General features: G+C 40.9%; 1 protein-coding gene across 1 annotated transcript in view; it reads right to left on the bottom strand.

Annotated features, from left to right (window-relative positions):
• The window catches only part of pde8a (phosphodiesterase 8A), a 131139-nt gene that overhangs the window by 10235 nt on the left and 92932 nt on the right, over positions 1-27972 (bottom strand). Inside the window, exons 14-20 of the mRNA XM_043673974.1 lie at positions 26511-26675; positions 22240-22285; positions 13949-14084; positions 12352-12550; positions 9525-9742; positions 6905-7043; positions 1714-1878 (exon numbers count right to left, since the gene is read on the bottom strand). Of these exons, the coding sequence (XP_043529909.1) occupies positions 1714-1878; positions 6905-7043; positions 9525-9742; positions 12352-12550; positions 13949-14084; positions 22240-22285; positions 26511-26675 (1068 nt within the window). The remainder of the gene's footprint in view (positions 1-1713; positions 1879-6904; positions 7044-9524; positions 9743-12351; positions 12551-13948; positions 14085-22239; positions 22286-26510; positions 26676-27972) is intronic.

Here is a 27972-nt window from a genome sequence, read left to right as displayed (position 1 = left end):
TTGTCCATTTTGGTAGGACAAATAAGAATGCGGAATACAGGGTTAATGGTAGGGTTCTTACAATCTCTATCCACCTGAGTGGCAACTTTCAAAGGTCTATGAACATAGACCCCAAGATCCCTCTGCTCCTCCACCTTACTAAGAATCCTACCGTTAACCCTGTATTCCGCATTCTTATTTGTCTTTCCAAAATGGACAACCTCACACTTGACAGGGTTGAACTCCATCTGCCACTCCTCAGCCCAGCTCTGCATCATGTCTAAGTCCCTTTGCAGCCGACAACAGCCCTCCTCACTATCCATAACTCCACCAATTTTCGTATCATCTGCAAATTTACTGACCCACCCTTCAACTCCCTCTTCCAAGTCATTAATAAAAATTACAAACTCTGATTAGCAATACTACACCCCCTCCTCTTTTCCCCCTCTCCCTGTTACTTTTTAAATATTCTAAATCCTGGAACATCTAGCAACCATTTCTGCCCCTGTGAAACCCATGCATCCATTACGGCCACAACATAGGGAAAGATATATTGGTATCAGAGGCAGAGAAGGATATGGAGGGATTGCCTAAGATGGAGAGGTTGAGTTTCTACGTATTATAGTTTAGAAGACAGAGGCGACTTTATTGAAACATACAAGATTAGGGTGGGTGCTTAGACGTTGTTTACACTTGTGGGACGGTCTAGAATTAGAGGGCATAACATCAGAGTAAGGGGTCACCCATTTAAGGCAGATGTGGAGGATTTTGTTTCCTGTCTGAGGACAGTGAATCTGTGGTATTTACTACTGAAGGTAGTGGAGACCAACTTGTTAAGTATATTCAAGGTTGACATGGACAGTTTTAATCAGTAAGCAAATCATGGGATATGGGGATAAGGCAGGAACGTGGAGTTGAGGATGATTGAATGGCAGAGTAGACCCAATCGGCCGAATGGCCTATTCTTCCTTCTACATCTTATGGTCTAACGCGTAGTAGGACAGTGAAACAGCCAGTTTTATTTGTTGTTCAAACCAAGATCACCCAGGGGCTGAATGTATGGCACTTGATTGGACTGAGTGTTACATATATTAAGGAGAAAATGGGGACTGCAGACGCTGGAGATCAGAGCTGAAAATATGTTGCTGGAAAAGCGCAGCAGGTCAGGGCCTGAAGGAGGGCTCATGCCCGAAACCTCGATTCTCCTGCTCCTTGGATGCTGCCTGACCTGCTGCGCTTTTCCAGCAACACATTTTCAGGTCTGTTACATATATTAACATAGGGCCTTATTCTTTGTAGAGAAAGAACTGGTCCCTACATTGCATCTAGTTCAACTTAAAATAAGCAAAAGCCACTCCCTGGTTCCTTCCTCAGTGCAATAACTTGACTAATGTGAGAACCTGTCCAGTTTAAATTTAAACAGAGCTTGACAAGTTAACTGTCAGTCATCACCTAACTGGGGCAATGTTCATGTCATCCCTTCTACCAGAGTCCACATGCTAACCAACCAGCACTTTCCTCTCATCAGGACAAATCTTGTCTTCCCTTTACATTGGTATTTCTTGAGAACTATCCTGATGAGATTGAACAAGATGAAAGGCTTCTATAAAATGTCTCTCTTTTCAGCAAAGCACAAGTTCTGAAATATCAAACAACTGTTTTCAATTTACCAGACTTTAATACAATCAACCTTTAAGGACAGCACAAGGAAGTAAATTAAACATTCAGCCTCACCTGAGCAAAATACTCCTCTGAAATACGTGCAGCCCACTCAATACAGAGATCCAGGGGGCGGCAGGGATTGGAGATATCTGCACATTTTATTAACATACGTTTGATCAGAGTTCGATTTTCAGGAGATGTGAGGATGGTATTACATGAATCTTCATTGCCACCATTCTGCAATGAAAACAGTGAAAACACACTGAAGGAACATCATTGACCTTAGTGTTATACTCTCATACACCTCTACTAGTTGCTGAAATAGTATCTGAAACGGAGATAGGAGCAGAGCTACAAATCTGAAATCTTACTGTTAATGACAACCAAAGAATGTATGTACTACACCTTGTTACCCATCTTCCTGACAGCAAGCACACTGGGGATCCTGGCACTTAAGATTCACTTCTTTGTGCAATTTGGGAGACGGCTGGCCAATTAGCAGAGAGGTGAATTCCACAGCTCGTAATCCAGGTGGAAGGTGGGGGTTGGACAAACACAACTAATACTTTCAATGGTTTTGGAAACTCATGGGTTAGTTTCTGTACTTTTGATAATGCATGAAGTCATTATAAGAGACAGTTATTGCAAAAACCTCTGAATGCACTAAATTAACATTGCAATATGATCTGAACTTGAAGTATTACCAACAGAAGTTGCACCTTAAGTATGTAAGGCCACATAAAAAGCAACCAAGCAGTCATTTCACTTCTAGAGAATTGCATTGCAAAGTAGGGAAGTTGAGTAGAATCTATTTTGAACCATGGTGAGACATTATAAAAACGTCATGGAGGCTTGAAGAATAGTGAAGAATGGGAGCAGGAATGTGTGGGCAAACAAATCAGGAATGGATTGAAAGGGTGCAGCTCACTTTTCTCAGAAAAGGTGGAGAGACCTAGGCTTTGGTTATCAAAATTCTGGAAAGGTTTTGACAGAATGAATACACACAATGTTTCTTTGAAGTGGGGTGGAGGTGGGGGGGGGTGGGTACACACATCAATAAATGGACAATGCTAGAAGCTATTATTAAAGACACTGTAAGGGCACACTGATACGTTAATCAGATGGTTTGTCAAAGAGAAATCATACTTAACTAATTCATTAGAGTTCTTTGAAGAAAAAAACTCAGCGTTCTTGTAGTACCCTTATCCCTGAGCCAGAAAGTCTAGGTTCAAGTCCCACCTGATCCAGAGATCTGTAATAACATCTCTGAACAGGATGATTAAAAAATATCTAAGCAGTACGTGGTGCCATTGATAAAGGGGAAAGTCAATGTATTGTGCTTAAATTTTCAGAAGGCATTTAATAAGACGACAAAGATTATGCAGAAGCTCAACACGTGAGTAACGCATTGGAGTGGATAGAAAACTGGCTGGTGAACAAGAGTTAGAAAGTAGGAATAAGTAGGACTTCTCCAAGTGGGAAGGATGTTGTGAGTAATGTTGGCGCTGGGGCTGCAGCTCATTACATTTTATAAAAATATTCCCTTTAACTGAAGAGTCAATAAACAAGGCAGCAGGTTCAGAGGGGATTTGTTGAGTCATGTTTTCACCCAGAGAGTAGTGAAATCTGGAATGCACCACCTGGGAGGGTAATTGAGACAGGGAATCTCAATGTTTAAAGAGTACTTAACTGAGCACTTAAAATCTCATAACATTCAAGGCTATGGCTAGTGCTGGAAAATGGGACTTGTGTAAATTTAGGGTGGTTTTTATTGGTCTTGAAGGGTCACATGGCCTTTTTTTATTGTACAGATCAATGATCTTATGAAATAATTGGGATGAAGGGACAGAACGTATGGCAGCTAAATTTGCAAATGACAAAAACAGGCAAGAAAATAAATTGTGAAGAGTACATAAGCAGCTTCAAAGGGGTATTGACAAGTCAGCCGGCAAAGATCTGTCAAACGATGTACAATGTGGGCAAGTGTTAAACTGTCCATTTGGGCAGAAAGAATATAAAATCATATTAGTCAAACGGGGAGAGGTTGTAGAGCTCAGAGATACAAAGTGATCTGGGTGTCCTCGTACATGAATTGCAGGTTAGTAATCAAGTACAGCAAGTAATGAGGAAAGCTAACAGGACATCACTTTATTGCGAGGGAAACTGAATGCAAGAGCAGGGAGACTATGCTTCAGTTATATAGAACATCGACAAGACCACATGTGGGGCACAATACTGATCACCATACTTCAGAGGAAGTTCACTAGATTAAAATCTGGAATAAACAGATCATCCTGAGGGAAGGCTGGTTAGGCCAGGGCTGCATATTCTGAAGTTTAGAAGGTCACAGGTGATTTAATTGAAACAAAGATTCCAAAAGGGACCTGGCCAGGTGAATGTGGAAAACATGTTTCCTCTTGTGAAAGAATCACGAACTGGGGTCACAGCTTAAATGTTTGCCCATTTAAGAGAGCTGAGGAATATTTCTCTCTCACAAGTCTGTGTCTCTTTGGAATTCCCTTGCTCAAAAGGCAGTGGATACAGAATCTTTAAACATTTCTAAAGGCTGAGGTAGATAGATTCTTGATTACCAAGTGGATGAAACATTAATCAGGGATTTGCAGGAGTGTCGAGTTGGGGTTAAAATTATGATCTTATTACATAGTCTGTCCCTTGTTTGTATGAAATAAGGTGCCACCAAGAACTTTAACAGGAAATTCTGAAAAAATGTTTTTTAACCGGCGTGATGAGGCTGTGGAACTCACTACCATAGGGAATGTTTGAAGGGAGCTGCATAGTTACATTTGAGGAGGAGAAGTCTGGCAAGAATTTCAAAGGCAGAGCAAAACAGGGTTGCAGTAGGAAGTTGGTTTGAGAAGATTCAAGTAGAGTATGTGTGCCAGCAAGAACCGGTTTGGCTGAAAGCACGTGAGATATGCAGGTCAGAACACCAAAGTACAATAGGAACTTTTAGTTTGTAATCCCAAATTCTGCTTTCTTCATAAGTAGTGTTGAGAGAGAAAGAGAGATAGAGCATGTGATAATGGGACAGACCCACAGATATCACATCTAAAAGATGCAAAAGAAACTTCAACCTACAACTCTATGTATGCATGTGTCTGTGCGTGTGACGGGTGAAGGTAGCAAAGTCAAGATAGACTGGACTATGCCTACAAGATAACAAGGATTGACTACCCCACACTTGTCAGTAAGCCAACCATGTGGATTATATCCTAAACTGCAAACACATTTTGTATTTTTACTTTTGAAGAATACACAAGGACAGGTGTTAGAAAGTCAAATCTGCTGGAGGTGGCTAGTGGGACTGAATGGTTCTGTGTTGCAGCAAGCTAAACTATCCTTGTTCACTAATCTAGTTTCAAGTGTTAGCATGCTGTAATATTGAAGAACAATTCCCTGGATACCTGTGTTGCAAGTAAAGGAATTCTCTCACTCTGTGCTAGTAGCCAGCTAGTTAGCAAAACAGCTCACAGCAACAGGCCAAAAGGTCTCTCTCTCACTCTGAATGTAGGAATTCAGTCCCTGACAAAAGTAACCAAAACAACTGAATCTAACCATCCTGCAAAACTAAGAATTTCTAAAAATTGAGTGTTCAACAATGAATGTCAATGCTAGCAGTAACCTCCAATGCAGTGGCTGCAAATTCATGTACCCGCAGTTCATGAACAATTCAGAGATGATCCGTAATCTTGTTTTCATCTTTTTGGATTCACTTCTTCATAATCCATGTGCGTTGCCTTCCTAATTTTCTCTTGTAAGAACTTGAAAGTTAATAAACTCACTTTTGAAATTTAAGTTAGCAGATGAGGCAGCATCTTTGTGAACTTATTTTGGCGGGAAGAATAAAACACCATTAACTAAACAGAGAGCTATTGTAATTAACATGAGTGTAAGCCAATGGTTAGTTACATGATCACTTGTGTTGTCAAGTAAGAATCCAAAATTACTACTTGGAAATTTAGAAATCTTGCCTTTTGGTAAATATTTAACAATTTTTCATAACTGACATTGGGATTATACGATACCCATAAGCAGCACTGCCATTAATGTGTTATGAAAACTACAGGCTGCCTAAGATATTCCGCAGGAGCCTTCACTTTGCGTGACCATCGCTGGTGGAATTTTAGCAGCAGATACACACCCATGTCAGAATTTGCATTGTTGCAAGGTTCCCCCATTTGTAGTAGACATTCATGTAACCCAAGCATCATTGCTGTTTTTGTTTTGGGTGGAGAGTAATAAACTAGTCAGCGAGGAAGGCAGGGAAGGAGGGTGGGTTGGGTAGAGTAGGGTGGGGTGAGTGAATAGTGCAAGTAGAGACTATGACATTTAACAAAATGTAATCAGCCCATTGGCACGTGGCTACCAGCTCCAGCCTATCAATACCTCAGACCAAAGTATGACAGTTTCAATCCCAAACCAAGGCCTGTACTGATGATGGAATTAATTTTGTAGATTCTGCATAATCAAACAACTCAAAATCTGCCTCAGAAAACTGAACAATCATCATAATTTGACATGGGATAAGTCTCCAAGGGCAGAAATGTAGCAAAGGTGGCATAGAAAGAATTGCATTGCCAAGGTGACCCAGTCAATGAAAGTAATTTACATAACCTAATTGTTTTGCTGAAGGGCAAATTGAGCAAAAACACTGTACAAAATAAGAAACAATTAAAGGCCACAAAGGTAGAGTGGGGAGAGGCAAGGTTAGCAGTGGTGGTGCCACATTAATCAAGAGCCTTACTACTTCCATGTGTCATGCAGACCCTGTGGAAGTTCAAGTAACAGCAGAATTCTGGCTGTTGCTGCCACTTTCGTGCCACTGGACAACAAGATCTGGTTAATACGAAAAACAGGGTTCAATGATCAGCCATCAAATGCGTAAGGCTTCCTCAACCTTTTCCTTCCTCATGCACTGTTCCATGAATGTGCATTTCAGTCTCCATGCCTGCCCCCACACATATACACTTCCTTCCTCTACCATGCATCATCAAAAGCACATACACTGACTCTCATCAACCATTAAATATTCCTTGAAGTATAAACATTTCAGTTTATAACTGGAATTCTCAGTGGTTGTTGCTGAAACCAACTGAGCAATCTTGATTTTTACTTTGTATGATGTTAAGATTCCAAAATGTTATAAATATCTTTAGGGTGTGAATGACTGCATTGTTGCATGTCATATTTTGATCCTATCCTAAGCAATCATGTGCATTACAGAAGGTCTCTCCATTCTTACCCCAGAGCTGTTATCCTCCAGTCCAGCCAAAGGTTTGTTGATGCTGTTTACAAACTTGTTGACATGTTCAAAGTGTTTTGTCATCTCTGTCGCAAGGACCATATCTATAATAGCTTGTCGGAGTGTCCGATATTCATTCCTGGTTAAGAGAGTTCATTTGCAATTCAACAGTAACTTGCATTTATATGATACCTCTAATATAAGAAAATGTCCCCAAGAAACATGATTAGACACAGCCATACTGAGAGAATAGGACAGATGGCCAGAAGTCTGGCTGTAAGCAGCCTTTTAAAACAGGAGATCAGAGGTTTATGAAAAGGACTTCAGAATTTGGGCTGAAGGCACAGAGATGGGAAGGTAAGGCCATGCAAGGATTACACAGAGAAATTTAACATTGAGTTGTTGGCAGACCAGTTGACAAGCACAAGACTAACAGGTAAGTTGAGATATGAACAGAATAGTTTTGAATGTGCTAAACTAGATGCGGGATGCAGGTAGGGTGGTCAGCCAGTGTAGCATTAATAATCACATCAGCAGCAACATCCAAAGTAAAACCATGTCTCCATCTAGATCTTAAAATAAATCACTGGAAAGTTCCACCTAATATACAAGGAAAAAAACAAAATATCTAATTGCAACAAGAAAACAAAACACCATTAATTAGCTTTACCAGATCCATACTGTAAGGAAATTAAAAGCATGAGTAGCCTGGAGCTTGGGGTATGAAATACTAACTACAAGAATCTAGCAATTCAGCCAAAACATTCTCAACTTGTGACAATTTCTCAACTCTGGAAACTCAGCAGCCTCAGACAACAGCTTCAGTAACTCCTCTGTTGCAGCATGAACAGGACTGGGCAGGTTTCAGGCAGACGGAGGGTGAAAGAATTCTTGTAACTTGATGAAAGTACGTACATGGCACAATAACAGCAATAGATAAGAAATGTTTTATCTGGTTATACTGTATAGGGTCATATAATTTTACTCATTTAGATCTTTCCTTCAGGTTACTAGAGATTTAACTTGTACTCAGCAGACGAGCCTGGTTCAAAATTTCGGGCCTCACAGTGAACATTGGTCTTGACTTTCTGACACCCTTCTAGTAAGAAGCAACAATGCCACTACACTTCCCCTTGTGCATTGGTTCCAAATCTACAACTGACAGTGGAGGAGCTTGTTTCTCTATTGGAGAATCCTAGCTGCACAAAGCTGGATGACCTGTCTTGGCCTCACTACAAACACCACAAATATTCAATAAAAAGCCTTGATTAATCTATCAAAGTAACCCAATTAATAATGTCGACTCCTTCCCCAAGTCTCAGTTAATTACAGACCAGATCCAAGCTGGAACCTCCTCCACACTCTCTCATCAAACTATCTATAGTCAGGTATACTATGGGTCACCTATGCAAGGTGAATTCTCAATGCCCATATGTCTTAATCATATAAAATACATTGTTACTGCACGAGGCTAACAGTTGTATCTCCCAAACAAGACAAGACAATTCTGTGACACTTTCATAAGATTATGAAATTCAAACCGAATTATGATTTTAGTGCTATAGACCCTTATCTTTGCTCTTTCCAGAATCCTTTTCACTGTGAAGCCTCTCCATTTTCCCTTGTTACCTCAGACAGGATTTATTCAATAAGACTGCGAAACAAGCCAAGTCTTGTGACTAGCATGCAGTTGGAAGTTGGAATTCACAGCATTATAAGCACAGGCTTCCTGTACAATTATGTTACTTCTTCCCAAGTATACCCGGCTAATAAAAGAGGGCAAGTTTTTTTTGAGAACTGTACCTCTGTATCCCCTTATTTTTTAACCATCAGTGAAATCCGTTTACTGTATAGATATTTCAACCAACATCACAAAACAGTCTGTTCATTTATCGCACTTTGCTTATGTTGACTGAGCACCAATGGACAGTCAAATTTTTCAAATTAAAATAGTGACCATACTTCAAAAAACACCTCCCACAGTTATGAGAGACTCTATACAAATACAATATTTCTTCTTCAACTGATATTTATCAGTGGGAGTTACAATCACTGTTTATGCATCCTTATGTTGCCAAGATAAAGTGCGAAAGTTGGACATGATGGCAACTCAAACACACTGTGATCACAAGGGTGGTACTCATATTGGGCTACACTAGACCAAGGAGAAAGTGAGGTCTGCAGATGCTGGAGATCAAAGTTGAAACTTTATTGCTGGAACAGCACAGCAGGTCAGGCAGCATCCAGGGAACAGGAGATTCGACGTTTCGGGCACAGGAAGGGCCTGTGCCCGAAACGTCGAATCTCCTGTTCCCTGGATGCTGCCTGACCTGCTGTGCTGTTCCAGCAATAAAGTTTCAACTACACTAGACCAAAGCAACAGGTACAAATTCAGGTTATCAAAGGAACAGCTCACTGATGATGCCCTCGGTTCTTCAAATTTAGTTTTAAAAATGTTATCAGATTAAAAATGTGATCTTGGAAATAGTTTGCAGTAGTTTACGCTGCAAACAACTAGCAAGTTTTTATCTCAGGACCGTTTTCTACTGAAGATAGCAGAGCAAATCTTTAATTATATCCAATAACAGGGCTCAATCTGAACAGTTCTCAGATTTATTACCTCTCCATGTTCTTGAAGATGTTACATTTATCATCCCGTGTGGTCAGCTGAAATGCCAGTGCTGCATGGTGACTCTCCAGCACAGCTGTGTCATTGTAAAGGAGTGCCAACTCACTGCCTGCATTGCACAGGAACGAGTTTGTTCTGCCAGGGTGATCAACATCATGTACTGTGGCTGCAATGAGAGCTGCCACCTCATCAGTTCGGTCCAAACTTTGCTGAATAGACAGAAAGAATGTTTAAAACACAGTCTGAAAACACTCACAGCTGGACAGTAACATGAAATTTAAATGACAAAGCAGATTGATTTCAGAACTGGGTGAAGGCAGTTATTGCAGGACTCTCACTCATGTTCCTGAAATACAGCATAGGCTGATAGAATGATCACAGGAGAAGTGATGGGTTGGGACAAGCTAAAACACAGGATAATTATACAGGGATTCAAGAGCCATGACACTAAAATCTCAAATGCATTTTGCACAGCATTTAGTTAGTATACTTAGAATGATAGGAATTTTATAATATGCAAGATCAATCTACTGTGTCTGTGCCAGACAAAGACCAGCTACAAGCTCATTCGATGCTCCCATGCTAAGTCTATTGCCTTACATGACACGGTTCTTCATGCATACACTCAAATACTTTTAAGACAGCCAGGAAAGTGGTAGGAGGGCCACAATCCGATCAGTCATGATCTTACTGAGTTAGCAGAACAGGCTCAAAGGGCCAAATAGCTAACTCCTACTCCCATTCCTTATTTTCAAGGTGTTGAGAGTTTGTCTCTAAGCTTTTTTCAGGTGGCAGATTCTAGACTGTCAGCACCCTCTGGGTGAGAAAATGTGTCACCAGATCCGCTCTGATCCTTGTATCAACTTCTTTAAATATATGCTCTTCGATATTTTATTTTTCTTTGAAGTTGAATTGGTGGTCGCCACGTACTCTACGGAGGCTCTTCAATTTTACAAACTCAATTAAATTACCCTGTTGCAAGGAAACAACTCCAGCCTAACTGATCTTTTGCATAACTGATATTTCCAATCCTGGCAATATCCTGTAAATCTCCCGTCTCTAGCACAATCAACTTTCTTGTCATGTACAGACTAGAACGGTGTACAGCATTCAAGCTGTGATTCAACTAATGTTGTTTTAAACAAAGTCCTAGAGAATCTCAGCAGTACGCGAAGATCTGTGGAAAGAGAAACAGAGCATTATGTTCCTCTGCAGTCATTTTCTGTTGCACAACTTCTGAACACCATTAAGAACATAATCACCACAGGAACTGCAGTGCTTTAGAAGGTCCATTCATCATCAGCTGAAGGCAGCTAGAATAGATAACGAATGCTGACCTTCCAAATAACTAGGCGAAAGTGAGGACTGCAGATGCTGGAGATTAGTGTCGAGAGTGTGGGGCTGGATAAGCACAGCAGGTCAGGCAGCATCCAAGGAGTAGGGAGAGTTGACATTTCAGGCAGCAGAGGGCTTTTGTCAACTAACTGTTTAATTCAAATTCTGAAATCATTCAAAGTGATAACCCTTACTGATGACAGTGGTTACATGTTAATCAGTATAAGAAAGATTTGACACAGATTAATGTGAGTATTTTTATTATAGCACAATATCATCATTACATTCTGGGTAGATGTATGACATCTACAATACCACTCTCTGATCATACACCTGGACGCATCACATTTAACAATACAATCCTTAAAAACTTTACGATTTCTGTTCCTGGGGAATCTTCTCTTAGACACAACAAAGCCTATGAGAAACCGATAGAAGCTAATAACAACTTCTATTATTTAAATAGCCAATTACAAAAGATTAATTTAACTACCTACTTTCACAAATTCGGACAGAGACACTCACACAGAACTCTATCAACTCTTAAATATATTAACTTCCTCATTACTCAGCAGCCATTTTCCCTCTATATAATCTGGGCCTCAGATTCTGAAAAGGTTTTAGCCTTTTAGTTCACACTGCAAGCTGCATTTCTGCACATGCTGCTAGAATGGAAATATAACTATGATTTGGACCTTTCCAAATCTTGAGAGTCAATAATATTTAATGACAAGAAAAAAAACACAATCTCAGCTACATCATAAAGTCAAAGATATATAGCACTGAAACAGACCCTTCAGTCCAACTCGTCCATGCTGACCACAGATATAAATTAATCCAGTCTCATTTGGCAGCACTTGGCCCATATCCCTCTAAACCCTTCCTGTTTATATACACATCCAGATGCCTTTTAAATATTGTAATTGTCCCAGCCTCCACCACTTCCTCTGGCAGCTCATTCCATACATGCACCAGCCTCTGCATAAAAAGTTGCCCCGCTCACCCCAAACCTATGCCTTCCAGTTCTGGACACCCCTACCCCAGGGAAATGAACTTGTTTATTTATCCTATCCATGCCTCTCACAATTCTATAAACCTCTACAAGGTCACCCCTCAGCCTCTGATGCTCCAGGGAAAACAGCCCCAACCTGTTCAACCTCTACCTACAGCTCAAACCCTTCCAACCCTGGCAACATCCTTGTAAATCTGCTTTTACCCAAGCTTATTACAAAAGTAAAATTAAAAATATAGTTCACTAATTTCATTGTCAAATTGAATCTTACAGTTATGGTATTCAAATTCATTTCTGTTCTTTGAGAAGATAACTCAATGTCGGGATCATCCAAGATTTTGACAACCTACATTCTGAGAACAAATAAAAAACACAGACAAGCATCACTGCTGTATGTTGAGGGGGGAAAGGGAGCAGAAAGCCCTTTGAAGGAAAGCAAATTCTCTTCTATTGTAAAGTGCCTCAACTCACCTTAACTCTTTCCTTACAAAGGAAATAAGCAGTTGCATGCAGGACATCAGCAGAATGCGTTGAATTGTGGTAGGAATTCGAGGAGTGGTAATTTGCTTCGATAACTTGTAACCAGGAACGTAATACTGATTCAGAACAGTTTAAAAATTCACAGACTCCAAAGCGTGAAAATGTTTTCAACCCAAGGTAGACCAGAGGCCTAGATAAAATATCAAAGGTTTAGGGAATATCTGAAATATGTAATCCGATCAGGAGGGCAGATCACGCATTTTTTTTTCAGATGAAATCCTTTTCATGCTTCTACCATGCATCACAAGCAACATTCTTGATTATAAATGGCAATAAATTACTATCAAAGGCATAACAGGATAACCTTGTTTCATAGTGTTCTAGCATTTCTGTTAACCTTAGGGAAACAATCAATAATTCCAGAGTAATTTTGGTTAAAAGTGTACACATTTTAAAGGCCTCAGTACTGTTCCTGACAATGGGTAGGTACCTGACCTTTGGCATTTCATATTCCTGCTCTCTCTGCAGACACATTGTCAGTAGGATTAGTGTCACGACATGGGATAGATTCCACAAATTTCAAATAACACCCTTGCAAATGCAATTCTGACCAACAATGCACTCAATGAATTTGGCCCAAAGTCAAGAGCTCCATTGTTGAATGATGCGGATCAGCTCAGTAATTTGTCCCGTCAACCAACCACCATTACTGTCAAGTATTAGTCAGCGTTCTAAAAACATTCAATATTTCTTGTCATAAACACAGCTACAAATCCAAAAGATGATGATTACTGGCACTGGAATGATTACACTGATGCACAAGGAAACATTTATCACATTCAATGAGTAAATCTATTGCAATTGCAAGTTCTAAACAAACAGTCTCAAGGCTGGATTGAGTGTGTGGTGCTGAAAAAGCACAGGTCAGGCAGAATCCAAGGAGCAGGAAAATTGATGTTTCCGGCAAAAGCCCTTCATCAGGAATCACAAGGCAGGATACTGATCAGCATGCATGTTTGGCTTTAATCAACTTGCATATTATTAATAAGTAGTGCCCAGCATTAGAAGGTACTCATCTTGAGTTTAGAAATTATTCCTATATAAACTAGAGTTTATTTGATACGAACACAGCATCAGAAATTGGCTTTTCTGGCACTCAAGCCTGTCCCACCATTCAATAAGAGTGAGTGTGTGTGTGTGGGAGAGAGAGCGAGACACAACACGAGGTTGGGGTGGGGGGGGCAAAATGTTTTTTGAAGTATTACCTGAAATACCCTAGACAGCTTTAGATCCCCATCCTAGATAGCTTTACATGTCAAATTTGACACTCAATTGCCATCTATCCCTCAAATAAAAGCAAAATACCGCAGATGCCGGAAACCTGAAAAATGAGAATGCTAGAGAAACTCAGGTCTGGCAGTAGTTGTGAACAGCGAGTGAGTGAAAGAGAGTTAATGTTTCTTCAGAACTGGAGAATCATACCGGACTCAAAACGGTCAGACCTGCCGGATGTGCTGAGTTCTCCCGGCCTTCTGTCTATGTGCCACCTATCCCCAATTGGTCTGTCACTCCGATAATTTCAATTTACCTTTTGTGAGTTGCAGCCTCCAATTCAAAGATGTCAAAGTCCCAGCAATCCTCATTCTCCATGGTTTCAGTTATCCTTGGTGGGATATCATGCAGCGAGACAGGAATATGAAAATGAGTGTGAATAGTGTGAGCATCTGAGGGAAAAAGACACCAAAGAAAATCAGTAATCAAAGATTAAACATAATGAACCGCACATAAATCATAAAGAAAATAGTTAAGTAAAGTTTTAGTTTATACATGACACTAAGTGAGCCTTACACAGTAAATTGTGTTAATGGCAGTGGCTAGTTGTAAAGAAAAGATGGGAATCACAGGAGGGTGTGCACTATTGTATTTTACCAATAGTGAATAATTCAGTCTATAATTTAATTACAGTGGGAGAGAAACTAGAAAAATGTAGGTTTACTCATCAAACATCAGCAAGGCAGTTATTTTTGTTGTTAGTGACAGAGTACCTAACATTTGAACTAAACTCAGCTTAGCTGTTGAGGGAAATCAATTTTATTTTATAAAGGGGAAATAATGTCAAACAGATATAACAGAAGTTTTTTTTTTCTCAAGAGGTAAGACTGATCGATCAGGGTGTATCAATGGATGTTATTTATATGGACATCCAGAAGGTATTCAACTATATCTCAACATAAAGATGAGAACACATACATGGAAGTGACCTATTGGTTTGGATTAGAATTGGTGCTGATGTAGAGGTCACAGATATACATTCTGAATGGCACGGTGTGATTAGTGACACTCCCCCATTTCCCACCATATTTTAAAGTGGCCTGGACAAAGGATCAGGAGACTGTGTTCACACTTTTGGATCAGAAAACATAAATAGCATTGAAATATCGAGAGATTAAGTTGGTGGGCAAAAACTGTGGCAGATAGAGTTCAATATAAGAAAGTGCATTAGCATTAGACCAGATCCGAAAAGGCAATCAGTTAGGAATCTGAAATGAAGTAGTTTTATGTCAACAGTTTGGAAAATTTGGGACTTTGTTGGAGGACAGAAGATTGATTGGACTGGAATTGGAATGGAAAAATGCGAATGAGACTCTTCTACTCAAAAAGGGAGGGAGGCAAAAAGCTGGCAATCTGTAAGCCAATTAGCCTAACATCTATTGTTGGAAATGTTGGACTCAATTATTAAGGAAGTAATAGTCATACACATTTGGAAAATCAATCTAATCAAAGTCAGCATGACTTCACGAAAGGAAAACAGTGTTTGACTAATTTATTCATTTCTGGAGTGGATAGATGGGAATCAGTGGATGCTCTGGTAGTTGGGCTTCCAGAAGGCAGTCAACAAGGAACTTTACAAAAGGTTCAGTCAGAAGAGCCTACAGTGCTGGTAGTATATTGGTGCCTTTAGAAAATTGACTCATGGACATGAAACAGTGAGTGGGGTTAAGAGATTCTTTCCCAGGTTGGCAGCCTGTGACCAGTGGGGTCCCATGGGGATCAGTGCTGGGACCATAACTGCTTACTATATATATATATTAATGACTAGGAGGAAGGACAGGAATGTATTATTGCAAATGAAACAGAAATAAAATAGAAATGCAGATTGTGAATGGGTACCATTAGTTTACATACAGATATTCATAAGTTAAGTGAGCAAAAAGTCAGCAAAAGGAGTACAATGTAGGAAAATATGGAGTTGTTCATTTTGGGAGAACAAAAGAACAGACTATTATTTAAATGGTGAGTAATTGCAGAAAGCTCAAAACAGACAAGTGCAGGAGATAATCAGGAAGGCTAATGCAACACTGGCTCTTATTTCAAGTGGAGTGGAGGGAACTCTGACTGCAAATGTACAAGGTGCTGGTGAAACCATATCTGGACTTCAGAGAACAGTTTTGGTCACCTTAAGTAAAAAGATATAATTTCACTGGAGGCAGGCCAGAGAAGATTCAGGAGGATGATCCCTGGTATGGAAGGATTGTCTTATGAGAGATGGCTACAGCTTAGAAGAATGAGAGATGATTTGACTGAATCTTAAATGCAGAGAGGATGATTCTGCTCACAGCAGAATCTAGGACTGGAGGACATTATCTCAGAACAGAGGAGCGCCAATTTGAGTAATTTCTTCTAAGGGTTGAATGCCTTAGGAATTCCTTACCAGAGCACTGTGGGAGCAGGATCCTTGTGCATGTTTAAGGAGGTGGATGGATTCTTGATTAGTAGGGAAATCAAGAGTTACAGGGGAAAACAAAAGAAAGTGGACGTGAGGAAGGTCGGATCAGCCACGATCCTGTTGAATGGCAAGCAGGCTCAAGGGGCTGAATGGCCTACACGAGTTCCTATTTCTTAGGAGTTATAGAGTCAGAGTTGTACAGCATGGAAACAGACCCTTCATCCACACCAACCAGATACCCTAATCTATTCTAGTCCCATTTACCAGCTTTTGGGGCATATCCCTCTCAACCCCTTCTATTCATATACCCATCCAGATGTCTTTTAAATGCTGTAATTGTACCAGCCTCCACCACTTCCTCTGGCAGCTCATTCCACACACGCACCACCCATGTGAAAAAAGTTACTTCAAGTCACTTTTATATCTTTCCTCTCTCTCCTTAAACCTGTGGTTCTTATTGTCTTGTGTCATTCAAAATCAAGAGGAGTCTGGACATAGTAGATAGGAAGAAGCTAATCCCATTAGTAGAAAGTCCAAGAGCAGGAGTCAGCAAATTTGGGATCATTGGCGAAGCAGCAATGGCAACATGGTAAAACAAAAGGTTTTTCGTTCAAGAGATTAGGGTCTGGGATACACTGACAGTCTGGTGGCAGCTTTCAAAAGAGAATTGAATAACCCTCTGAAGAAGGAAAAATGTACAGAGCTATGGGGGAAAAGGCAGGGAAGTGGCCTTAAGTGAACTGCTCCTTCAAAGGACCAGCGCAAAAACGACAGGTCACATGAACCTCTCTTATGTCGCAGCAATTCTGTGGTGCAATTAAAAAAACAAAAAAATTATAAATACTAGCAACATCTGATCCTTATTCAGAATCCTACCTACCTAACCCTGCTGAGTATTTCTAACACTTTCTGATGTTGTTTTAGATTTCCAGCATCCATATATTTCGCTTTTGTAAAGTAGTTTAGGTGCCCAAATACCAACATAACCCAGCTCATGAAAGATGTGTAAAATAATTAAGGCCAATGGATTAATGGCCTTTTTCTTGAGTAAGCTCAAATATAATGAGGACGAAGCCTTCTTTTAGCTTCATGTACAAATTCTGATTAAAATATCTACTGCATTCAATTCCACCCACTGCACCTCAAAGAACACTGGCTTGCAGGCACCCCAGCAAAATTGAGAGCAGTAGTGGTGTAGTGGTCATGTCACTGGACTTTTAATCCAGAACCCTAGGGTAATGTTTTAGGGACATGGGCTAGAATCCCACCACGGAAGATGGCATTTGAATTCAATATACGTCTAGAGTAAAAAATTAACCTCACGGTGACCATGTAACCATTGCTGATTGCTGTAAAACCCCATCTAATTCACTAATGTCTTTTAAGGAGCAAAGTCTCCTGTCCTTACCTGGTGTGGCCTAAATGTGAGCCCACACCCACAGCAATGTAGCTGTGCATTAGTGATGGGCCATAAGTGTTGCCTGAACCAGCAACATTTACAGCCCGTGAATAAATAAAAATTCACCGGGATAATCCTAAACTAAGTTATTAATTTACGAAGACAGGAGTATTTAATCCTCCACGTGTAAGGGAATAAATAGAGTGATATGACTGATTGTTTAAGATTATGATTGGATAAGGCAAAGCAAGTGCCCAGAGCAAACAGTTAGTGAATGGGTGAAATGGGCATTTCCATCCGGCAAAAAGCTTTTGATGTTTTCATAAATTATATGTTTGGCACAGAATCTGATAAAACTTTTGCTTTTAAGGCCATGGAATCAAAATAGGTGGATGCAGATCAGACATGAACTTCAGAATGGCAGAACCAACCAGGTCTACCTTGTAAATGACTTACTCCTGTTATGTTCCAGCTTGGAAGCTGTGAAGTAGCAAAGGGAATAAAATGTCTAGGCACACAAATCATCACCTCTTGAACTTGTACATTAGCATTTAATCAAAAAGACAAATGGAACATTGTCCCCTACCTCAAGAGGGCAGAATACAAAACTGAGGCCGAGATATTTCAGTTTGACGACACATTGGCCACATCCCACCAAGAGTGCTTTGTTCAGCTTTTAACTTCAGGAAAAGCATATTGGCTTTTACAGGGTTGCAACAATAGGTGACAGTAGCTGTCTCATGTTAATACCATGCAGTTAATCCATAAGTAATTTTTTCCCTTTAACAGGATGCTGCTACCAAGTCAAAATGATGTTTTAGGAGCAAGTGAGGACTGCAGATGCTGGAGATCAGAGCTGAAACTGTGTTGCTGGAAAAGCGCAGCAGGTCAGGCAGCATCCAAGAAGGAGAATCGACGTTTCGGGCATGAGCCCTTCTTCAGGAATGAGGAAAGTGTGTCCAGCAGGATAAGATAAAAGGTAGGGAGGAGGGACTTGGGGGAGGGGCGTTGGAAATGTGATAGGTGGAAGGAGGTCAAGGTGAGGGTGATAGGCTGGAGTGGGGGTGGGGGCGGAGGCAGAGAGGTCAGGAAGAAGATTGCAGGTTAGGAGGGCGGTGCTGAGTTCGAGGGATTTGACTGAGACAAGGTGGGGGGAGGGGAAATGAGGAAACTGGAGAAATCTGAGTTCATCCCTTGTGGTTGCAGGGTTCCTAGGCGGAAGATGAGGCGCTCTTCCTCCAATCATCGTGTTGCTATGGTCTGGCGATGGAGGAGTCCAAGGACATTCCGCAAGTAGGCGGCCTGTCTCCCCAATATAGAGGAGGCCACATCGGGTGCAGCGGAGTCAATAAATGATGTGTGTGGAGGTTCAGGTGAATTTGTGGCGGATATGGAAGGATCCCTTGGGGCCTTGGAGGGAAGTAAGGGGGGAGGTGTGGGCGCAAGTTTTGCATTTCTTGCGGTTGCAGGAGAAGGCGCCGGGAGTGGAGGTTGCGTTGGTGGGGGGTGTGGACCTGACGAGGGAGTCTCAGAGGGAGTGGTCTAACCGGAACGCTGATAGGGGAGGGGGGGGGGAAATATATCCCTGGTGGTGGGGTCCGTTTGGAGGTGTTTATATGGAGGTTGGTGGGTGATGTTTTGCCTACCACACAAATAATAATGTGTGATACGGGAGCTTCAATGCTGGTGATTCCAAGTTTGTACGTCCCAATGACTGGCCGAATGTGTTGGACGCTGTCTCACTGACCATTAGCAGCAGGCTACTTGTGCTTGCAAGCTTCAGAAACGTGTAGACCAATTATTACAGTGATTCTGCTTTTGGAAATAATTTAATAAATAATTCAGACTCTTAAGATTTGCACCAGAACTCAAATTAAGATCATCAGTTTGTCCTAGACTGTGATATATTTGCATGTGCTTGAAAGTACATACAGTGATACTCTCCAGTAGGGAAGAGGACTTTGTACACCCCACCACTTTTCCGAACAAAGGTGACATGGAGACAGCAAAACTCAACTACATCCCTAAAGCAATGTCCTACTAATCAGAATCTACTGGTCCAGCTTGAAATTCAAACAGAAAGGTAATTCCTTTTGTCACAACTCCATATCAATTACAGCTGAACCAATCAGTAGAATCCTGTCATTCTGTATATCCTTTTCCCAAGAGCATTTATTTCCACTTCCCCAAGACCATACAATCGTAGAATTCCTGTGTGGTAGGAGGCCATTCGGCCTATTGAGTCCACACCAAACTTCTTAAGAGCATCCCACCAGACCCAGCCCTCTACCCTATCCCTGCATTTCCCCTGTCCGATTCACCTAACCTGGACATCGTTGGACTGTGGGAGGAAACCCATGCAGACATGAGGAGAACATGCAAACTTCACAGTCAATTGCTAGAGGGTAGAATTGAACCCAGGTCCCTGGTGCCATGAGGCAGCAGTGCTAACCACTGAGCTACCATGTCGCCCTGTCAGTTATAGCCAAACTAATCAGCACATTCTTCTTACCCTTATAAAATGGTATATTCTTCCTCCTAAAAGCATCTATTCTCACTTACCCAAGATAATCTGAATTTAACCCTGACTCAATTCATTTGCTGCTGGAAAACTCCTTTTTATCATTGTGACCTTACAGACTTGGCTATTCCATTACACTACTGTTTGGTCTGTCAGATTCTACCTTCTCTAAACTGGAGGTTATCCAAAACTCTGTTGCTTGGTCTGGATGTAGGTTTGCTCACTGAGCTGGAAGGTTCATTTTCAGACGTTTCTCCCCATACTGGGTAACATCTTCAGTGCGCCTCCGGATGAAGCACTGGTGGCGTAGCCAGCTTTCTATTTATATGTTTGAGTTTCCTTGAGATGGTGATGTTATTTCCTGTGGTGACATTATTGGTTGCTCAGAAATCGGCGGATTGTGTTCATGGGGTACCCATTCTTTTTGAATACACTGTATAGGTGATTTTCCTCTGCTCTGCGTGGTTCCTGCAGTGTGTGGTGGCTCATTGAAATAATGTTCTAATGCAGCTTCGTTTGTGGATGTTGGGATGATTGCTTCTGTAGTTCAGTATTTGGTCCATGCGTGTTGTTTTCCTGTAGATGCTGGTTTGAAGTTCCCCGTTGGCTGCTCGTTCTACTGCAACATCTAGAAATGGCAGTTTGTTGTTGTTTTCCTCCTCTTTAGTGAATTTTATGCCAGATTTCTGAGCAAAAAACTCAAACAGACACAACATCCAGAAACCCTAGCCAATCTCCCCTACATCAAAGACACCTTGGAAATGCCTGTTAGACTACTCAGACCCCTTGGCATCATGGTAGCCCACAAACCCACCAACACACTAAAACAGCAGCTAATGAACTTGACAGACCCTATACAGACAACAAGCAAAACTAATGTCATTTACAAAATACCTTGTAAGACCTGTAACAAACACTGCATTGGACAAACAGGCAGAAAACTAGCCACCAGGATACATGAACACCAACTAGCCACAAAACAACACAACCCACTCTCACTAGTATCCTTACATACGGATGATGAAGGACACCATTTTGACTGGGACAACACATCCATCCTCGGACAAGCCAAACAGAGACACGCACGAGAATTCCTAGATGCATGGCATTCCAATCGGATCTCTATCAACAAATACATAGACTTGGATCCCATTTACCATCCGCTAAGAACCAGAAATGGCATTGCCATAGGAAATGATGTCACCACAGGAAATGACATCACCAACCCAAGGAAACTCAAACATAAATAGAAAGTGGGCTACACCACCAGTGCTTCAACCAGAGGCTCACTGACGTTAACTAGTATGGTGATGAAATGTCTTAAAACGAACCTTCCAGCTCATTGAGCAAACCTACATCCAGAACCTCAACCTGAGCTACAATCTTCTCAAAACTCCCTGTTGCTCGTGTTTTTACATACACCAAGTCCTACTCACTTATCAGCCCTGTTCTCACTGACCTACAGTGGCTCCTGGTCAATCAATGTCTTTATTTTAAAATTAACACTCTTGTTTCCAAACCCCTTCATGGTGTCAGCCCTAATGCTGTAATATCATCTAGCTTCACAACCCTCTTGGATATCTGCATCCATCTAATTTTGGTTTCTTGAAAATCCCCAATTCTAATTATTCCATGGTGCTCATGCCTTTATCTACCTGGACTCCAAACTCTGAATTCCATTCCCAAATCTCTCCTCCTCAATCTTTTCCTTTAAGGTCCTTCTTGAGATTTTCCTCTACAAACTAGCTTTTGGTCATCTGAACTTTCAGTTCCTTATGCGGCATATTTCATTTGATGACACTTCTGTGAAGCACTTTGGGATATTTTGTTATATTAAAAGGTGCTGGATAAATGCTGTTTTTGTTTAAGGGATTCGAAACACTAGATGCCGAGAACTGATATCATCTGGTGGGGACTTCAGATCAAAGGGGAGAATCTTAACATTAGTGTAAGGCCATGGGATTGAACATTTCTGCCACACACAAAGGGTGGTGAAAATCCTGAACTTTCTCCCCAAAAGCTGAAAATAAATTACACACTGGTATCAAGGAACATTGAGCAAAGACAGATAATTGGGATCTAAATGAATGTTAGAAGACTGTGGCAGGGCTAATGGTCTTCTTATAAATTAGAAGTTGAAAGGCAATAATATGCACTTTGAGAGGAATTCTCTCCTAAAACGTGATATGATATCCACAAGGTTAACTCTACCAGAAAACAAAGCCAACTTACTTTTGGTGAAGATGTATTCATTTCCAGACAGTCGCCGCAAACCATCCTATAGGTAGCGAGAGAGAGAGGGGTTAGAGTGATCATGCTGTTAACAACTTATTACAATTATCTCAAAAAACTCCCATCCTTGTTCAGTTCATAAAAATATAATCATAAAGAAACAAGTAGTAGGCCATTTGGTCTCTCCAACTTGATCCACAAATAAATAAGGTCATAGCTGATCTGATCATAGTTTCAACTTCACTTTCCTGTGTGCCTCAATTCCCTTGTCTAACTCAAGTTTGAATATGTTCAGACTTTTGACAACAACCACATCTCCCCTGCTCTCTGAGAGAGAATGCCACAGACTAATGGCTATCTGAATCAAAAACATTTCTGTCTGGTCTAAAGGGAAAGCTTTAATTTATAAACGGTGCTTCCTAGCTCTAACTTGTTAAAGGGAAAACAGTTTTTGTTAAATCCCTTTAATTGTATGATTCAATAAGATCATATTTCATTCTTCTAAACCCCAATGAGTATCAGCCCAACCTACTCAACCTTTCCTTATGAAGGCAACCACTTCATCTCGGGAATCAATCTGCTGAACCTCTCTGAATTGGTCCAATGATTATATTGCTACTGTACACGAGGTCTTACCAAAGCTGAAAAAAGTTGTAAGAACACTACTTTTATATTCCATTCCCTTTGCAATAAAAAGTCAACATTCCATTTTTTTCCTAATTTCTTCTTGTACCTGCTTACGAAGCTATGATTCAAGGATCAGGATGCCCAATTTCCTCTGTACTGTTGCATTCTGCAGTTTCTCTTCATTTAAAATACATTCCGGGGGATCCAAGATGGCGGCGACCCAGCAAGTCTGGGTCTATAGTGCTCTTCCCAAGACTTGGGTAAAGTGGGTCACCCACCCCCATCACACTCACCAAATCATTCATAATAGCTGTTTAATTTAATTAGTTGCTTAGTATTACATTTAAACAGTCTAATATTTAGTAAAAATGACCAAAGGGAAGGGAGCACGCAGCTCTCAGCAAGCAGCACCCCCTCCCCCACCCTCTCTAGCTGCAGCAGAGGCGTCCACAGCCACCCCGGGGGACTTACCTACAGTGACAAGCCTTGTAGAAATGATCTCCAAGCTGGATACGAAGATCGACACTTTTATCGAGGAGTTCCGAAATCGATGGGACTCACTCTCGGTCGCGCTGCAGAAGCACGACCGAGACATCCAGGAAATTGAGCACCGAGTCGGAAGGGCGGAGCTAAAGGCCGCGACCTCCGAAACTACAGCGCAATCGGCCGTGGATCAGGTCCGGACTCTCGAACAGCGAGTCCGGACCTTAAAGAATTACACTGACGACCTCGATAATCGTCGAAAAAATATTCGTTTGCTGGGCCTTCCCGAACGGGAAGAGGAAGGCCAGCTGACAGCGTTTCTCGAGCAGTGGCTGCCACAGCTTTTAAATCTGGAAGCTGGATCAGGCTAGGTAAGGGTAGAATGGGCCTACCGGGTCGCAATACGCGGGCCCGGCTCGAACTAGCACCCCCGCCCGGTCCTGTTCCGGCTGCAGAGCTACAAGGAGAGGCAGATACTTCTAGAAGCCTCTAGAAATCTTGGAAAAGATCCCCAAGCCATGATCTATAAAGGATCCAAGATCATGTTATTCCAGGACTTTTCCCCAGCTCTGGTCCGAAAGAGGAAGGCATTCGACGAGGCGAAGAAGTGTTTAAGGGACTTAAATATTCAGTACTCCTTACGCTACCCAGCGACGTTACGCTTTAACCATAAAGGATCCGTGTATAACTTTGGATCGCCAGAAAAGGCTAAGGAATTCTTGGACTCTCTTAGAAAAACTGTCAGACATAATGGATGTTGGTTTGCCTTTCCCCCCGCTTTGGTTTATATCCCCCCACAGGGTGCTCACTGTTAACTCTAGCTTTGTATTATATCTGAATTCTCCGCATTTTATTGAGGAGTGCCTGGGTCAAGGGTGGGGCATTGGTTGGGAGAGGATATGATGGACTTTTGGAGAGGAAGTGACACCCCCTGGGAACAAGGGGGAAAATCTCCACTAAGATACGTTTTATATTTTTTTTTATTTAGAAATAGTTTTTTATTGTATTGGTGTGAGTGTATTAGAGAGGCTTTATTTTTGTAAATTTTATATGCTCTATGCTCGGGATGTTCTGATGTCTTTTGAAGAGCTGCGTCAGAAATGCGGATTACCTAATGGAGACCTCTTTCGATACTTCCAAATTCGAGATTATATACAGAAGAAGACTACGTTATTAGATAGTCTTTATAAATCAGATAGAGAATGTAGAATGCTACGACCAGTGGGAGTATCTTCCGTCAGTACTATTTATCATTTACAACATGATGAAGTATCGGGAGATATGGATAATCTGCTTAAAACATGGGATCAGGATTTGGGACTAGAAATCTCTATAGAAACATGGAATGATATTTGGGAAAACGCTAGAAGAATTACTATCTGTACCAGAAACCAGGCTATCCAGCTGAAGATACTTCATAGGGCCCATATGGCACCGGATCGATTGGCAAAATCTAAGGCAGGAGCATCTCCAATGTGTCCCAAATGCAAAATAGATGTGGGCACTCTTGTACATTGCCTATGGACCTGTCATAAGATCCGTAGATATTGGACTAAAGTAGCAAGTACCCTGACAGAAATTCTAGGAACGGAAATTAAAGTGGACCCTGTATCTCTCCTTTTGGTGTTTTCGAACTTTCCCTCCCTGGACACGTACGGGAAGAGACTATTTTCTATTCTTTCTTTCTGTGCAAGGAAAAATATTTTGGTGAACTGGGTGGCTCAGGGCCCCCCTGGACTTTGAAATTGGCACAGATTAATTATGGAATGTATTCCCCTTGACTTCCTTACAAATATGGTGCACCGAAAGACCGAATTATTTTATAAAATATGGCAGCCCTTCTTGAATTACATAAATACAAATATCTCGGCTATCCTAACAAGGGCTTTTATTTAATTGAGATTACAAACCTGGCTGGTCCGGGGCCCCTTAGGAGAGGAATCCCGCACGAATACGGGTTTTATTACATCTGATGTTAACACATTCCGAGCATGTAAAAGACTTAAATATACACTCTGGTTAGTTATAGGTTAGATTAGTAGATAGTTGAGTTTTGTTTTTTTCTCTTTTTCGTTTTTTTTTCTTTCTTCTTTTGTTAAATTTTGGCTATTGTATATTTGATTTAATTGTATATCAATGTTTATATTTGAGAGTATTGTTTATTTTTGTAAAATTGTAAAAATGTTAAATTTCTAATAAAAATATCTTTAAAAAAAATACATTCCGTTCTTCCACTCTTCCTGTCCAAGCAAACCAATTCACATTTTCCTATATTGTACTCCTTTAGCCAATTTTTTGTCCACTCACTTTCTTACTTGATGTCACTGACAAATTTAGTGACCATCCATTCAGTCCCTGCACTGAGTTATTGATATAGATGACAAATAATAGAGGTTTTGCACTGACCTCTGCCGCAATCCATTGCTTATAGTTTGCCAATCCAAAAACAACTGATTTATCCCGACTGTTTGCTTCTTGTTATTTAACCAATCCTTTACCTATGCTCATGAGCATTCACAAAAAAGAAAAGCAGAGAGATTTGTACCAGAGAGAACAGCACCTAACAATTCTGAATACTCCAAAGCACTTTTGCAGTCAATGAACTGCTTTTGTAGTACTGTCACTATTATAGGAATTTTGGCAGCAAATTTCTTGCATAGCCACGTGCCATTAACAGAAAAATAATAACAGGTAATTTTTTAAAAAACGGTTTTAGTAAAGGAATAAACGCGCAGCAAAATAACATAATGGAGATTTCCTGTACCTACAAAAGGACATACAGGCTTTCAGCTTAACAGTACTGAAAAGATAACAGTGCTGACAGTTCAGCATTCGCTCAGGACTGCATTGGAGTGTCAATCTAGATTCTGGTGTCAAATCCACAGAATAGGCTACAGTTCTACAAGCATCTCTGCTGGACCTAAGTGTGCCAACAACTGAGCAAAGACAAACAAATAAGGCCACACATAATAAAAAGAGTTCAATGGCTTCAATGATTCTTACACCCACTGTACAAAGGTGCTGCCCCAACGTACAACAATCCTTCCTACACACAAATTTCCCACATGTTCAAACTCATGTAACAAGTGATCAGAAAATTACTAACATCCCACACAGCATTGTGAAATGAATCCAAGGGATGTGACTCAAGCTGAACTTACAGACATCAGCCCATCGACTAGGTCACTAGCATGTGGGTCATCTTCCTTGTTTCCAAGCTGCGGAGAATATAGTTCTGTTGTTCGGAGAATTTCCAGCACACGATCCAAAGCTTCAGCCACTGGCTCAGAGCTGCTCTCTTGTGCAACATTTATGATATTTATTACCTTAAAGTTGAACAGAATGATCGAATTAACAATGTACAATAAATGTTTTACATCTGAGCTATTTATAATCAGCTCCTCAAACAATCTGCACCTATTACTATTTAGCAGCACAGAACCTGAATGTCACAGGAAAAAGTTTATGGTCTTGCATTTGTTAGGACTATTCACAAGAATAACAATTCAAGGAGAAAACCAACATTTGCATAGCATGAGAAGGGAGTGCCGGCTGTTTGGCAAGTAGATTCTAATTGGCAGAGCTGTCGCCTCCAAAGAGATTGCAGTAACTAAATGACGACCACGTGTTAGCCATCAAACTTCATTTAAATTTTAAACTAGGCAGATTGACTGATTAATCTAAACATTGACTGGAAAAACAAACCAGCAAACAGCTGTCAACTGCTGTATTGAATTGAAAAAAGGCACATGTCCTCTCTGTCTACAAAGAACAGGGTATATGGTTTAATAGTTGTATCTTTCAGGACATGCAGGTGCACTACATTATTAGCCAAGTGACAATCGTAAACTGGTTATCGATATAATTCTTCATACACAGGATTATTCAGCAAATGATAATTTGGAGGAGCCAGTGTTGGACTGGGGTGTACAAAGTCAAAAATCACAACACCAGGTTATAGTCCAACAGGTTTATTTGGAATCACTGGCTTTCGGAGCACTGCTCCTTCATCTGGTGGTTGTGGAGAAAAAGATCATAAGGCACAGATTTTATAGCAAAACTTTACAACTGAGATGATATATTGGAAAAGACCTGGGTTGTTCATTAAGTCTGTCATCTTTTAGAATGACCATGTTGGTTTCAGCTCTTTCATATGAAAATCCCAGAACATGTTTAAAGTTACATTCTCAAATGAACTCTAACAAAAGGTGCAATGTCAGCTCAAAATGCATTGAAGGTGTAAAGTTAAAGTCTGTCTGCGTCCTAACGTTCAGACTGATTCTATTTCTAAAAAAGGAACTCACAGAACCTTATGGATTCATGCAGTTTTTGAGCAAAATAAGATGTAATTTTGCAAGTACAAATTCACCCCACAAACTTTGGCGCGTGTCTGCGTGTGTGAGAGAGTGCGCAAAGGGGCATAAATCAGAGGTGCATGCATGGGTATGTTTGCGTGAGAGAGACAGACAGACTAGAGACACAGAGACGGAGGCACACACACACAGAATCAGAGATGGAGACACACACACACAGACACAGAGAGAGAGAGAGAGAGAGAGAGAGAGAGAGAGAGAGAGAGAGAGAGAGAGAGAGAGAGACACACACACACAGAGACAGAGACAC

The sequence above is a fragment of the Chiloscyllium plagiosum genome, chromosome 32 (genome assembly GCF_004010195.1).
Source record: "Chiloscyllium plagiosum isolate BGI_BamShark_2017 chromosome 32, ASM401019v2, whole genome shotgun sequence".
In the NCBI taxonomy this organism is placed as follows: Eukaryota; Metazoa; Chordata; class Chondrichthyes; order Orectolobiformes; family Hemiscylliidae; genus Chiloscyllium; species Chiloscyllium plagiosum.
This window is presented reverse-complemented; position numbering and strand designations above follow the sequence as displayed.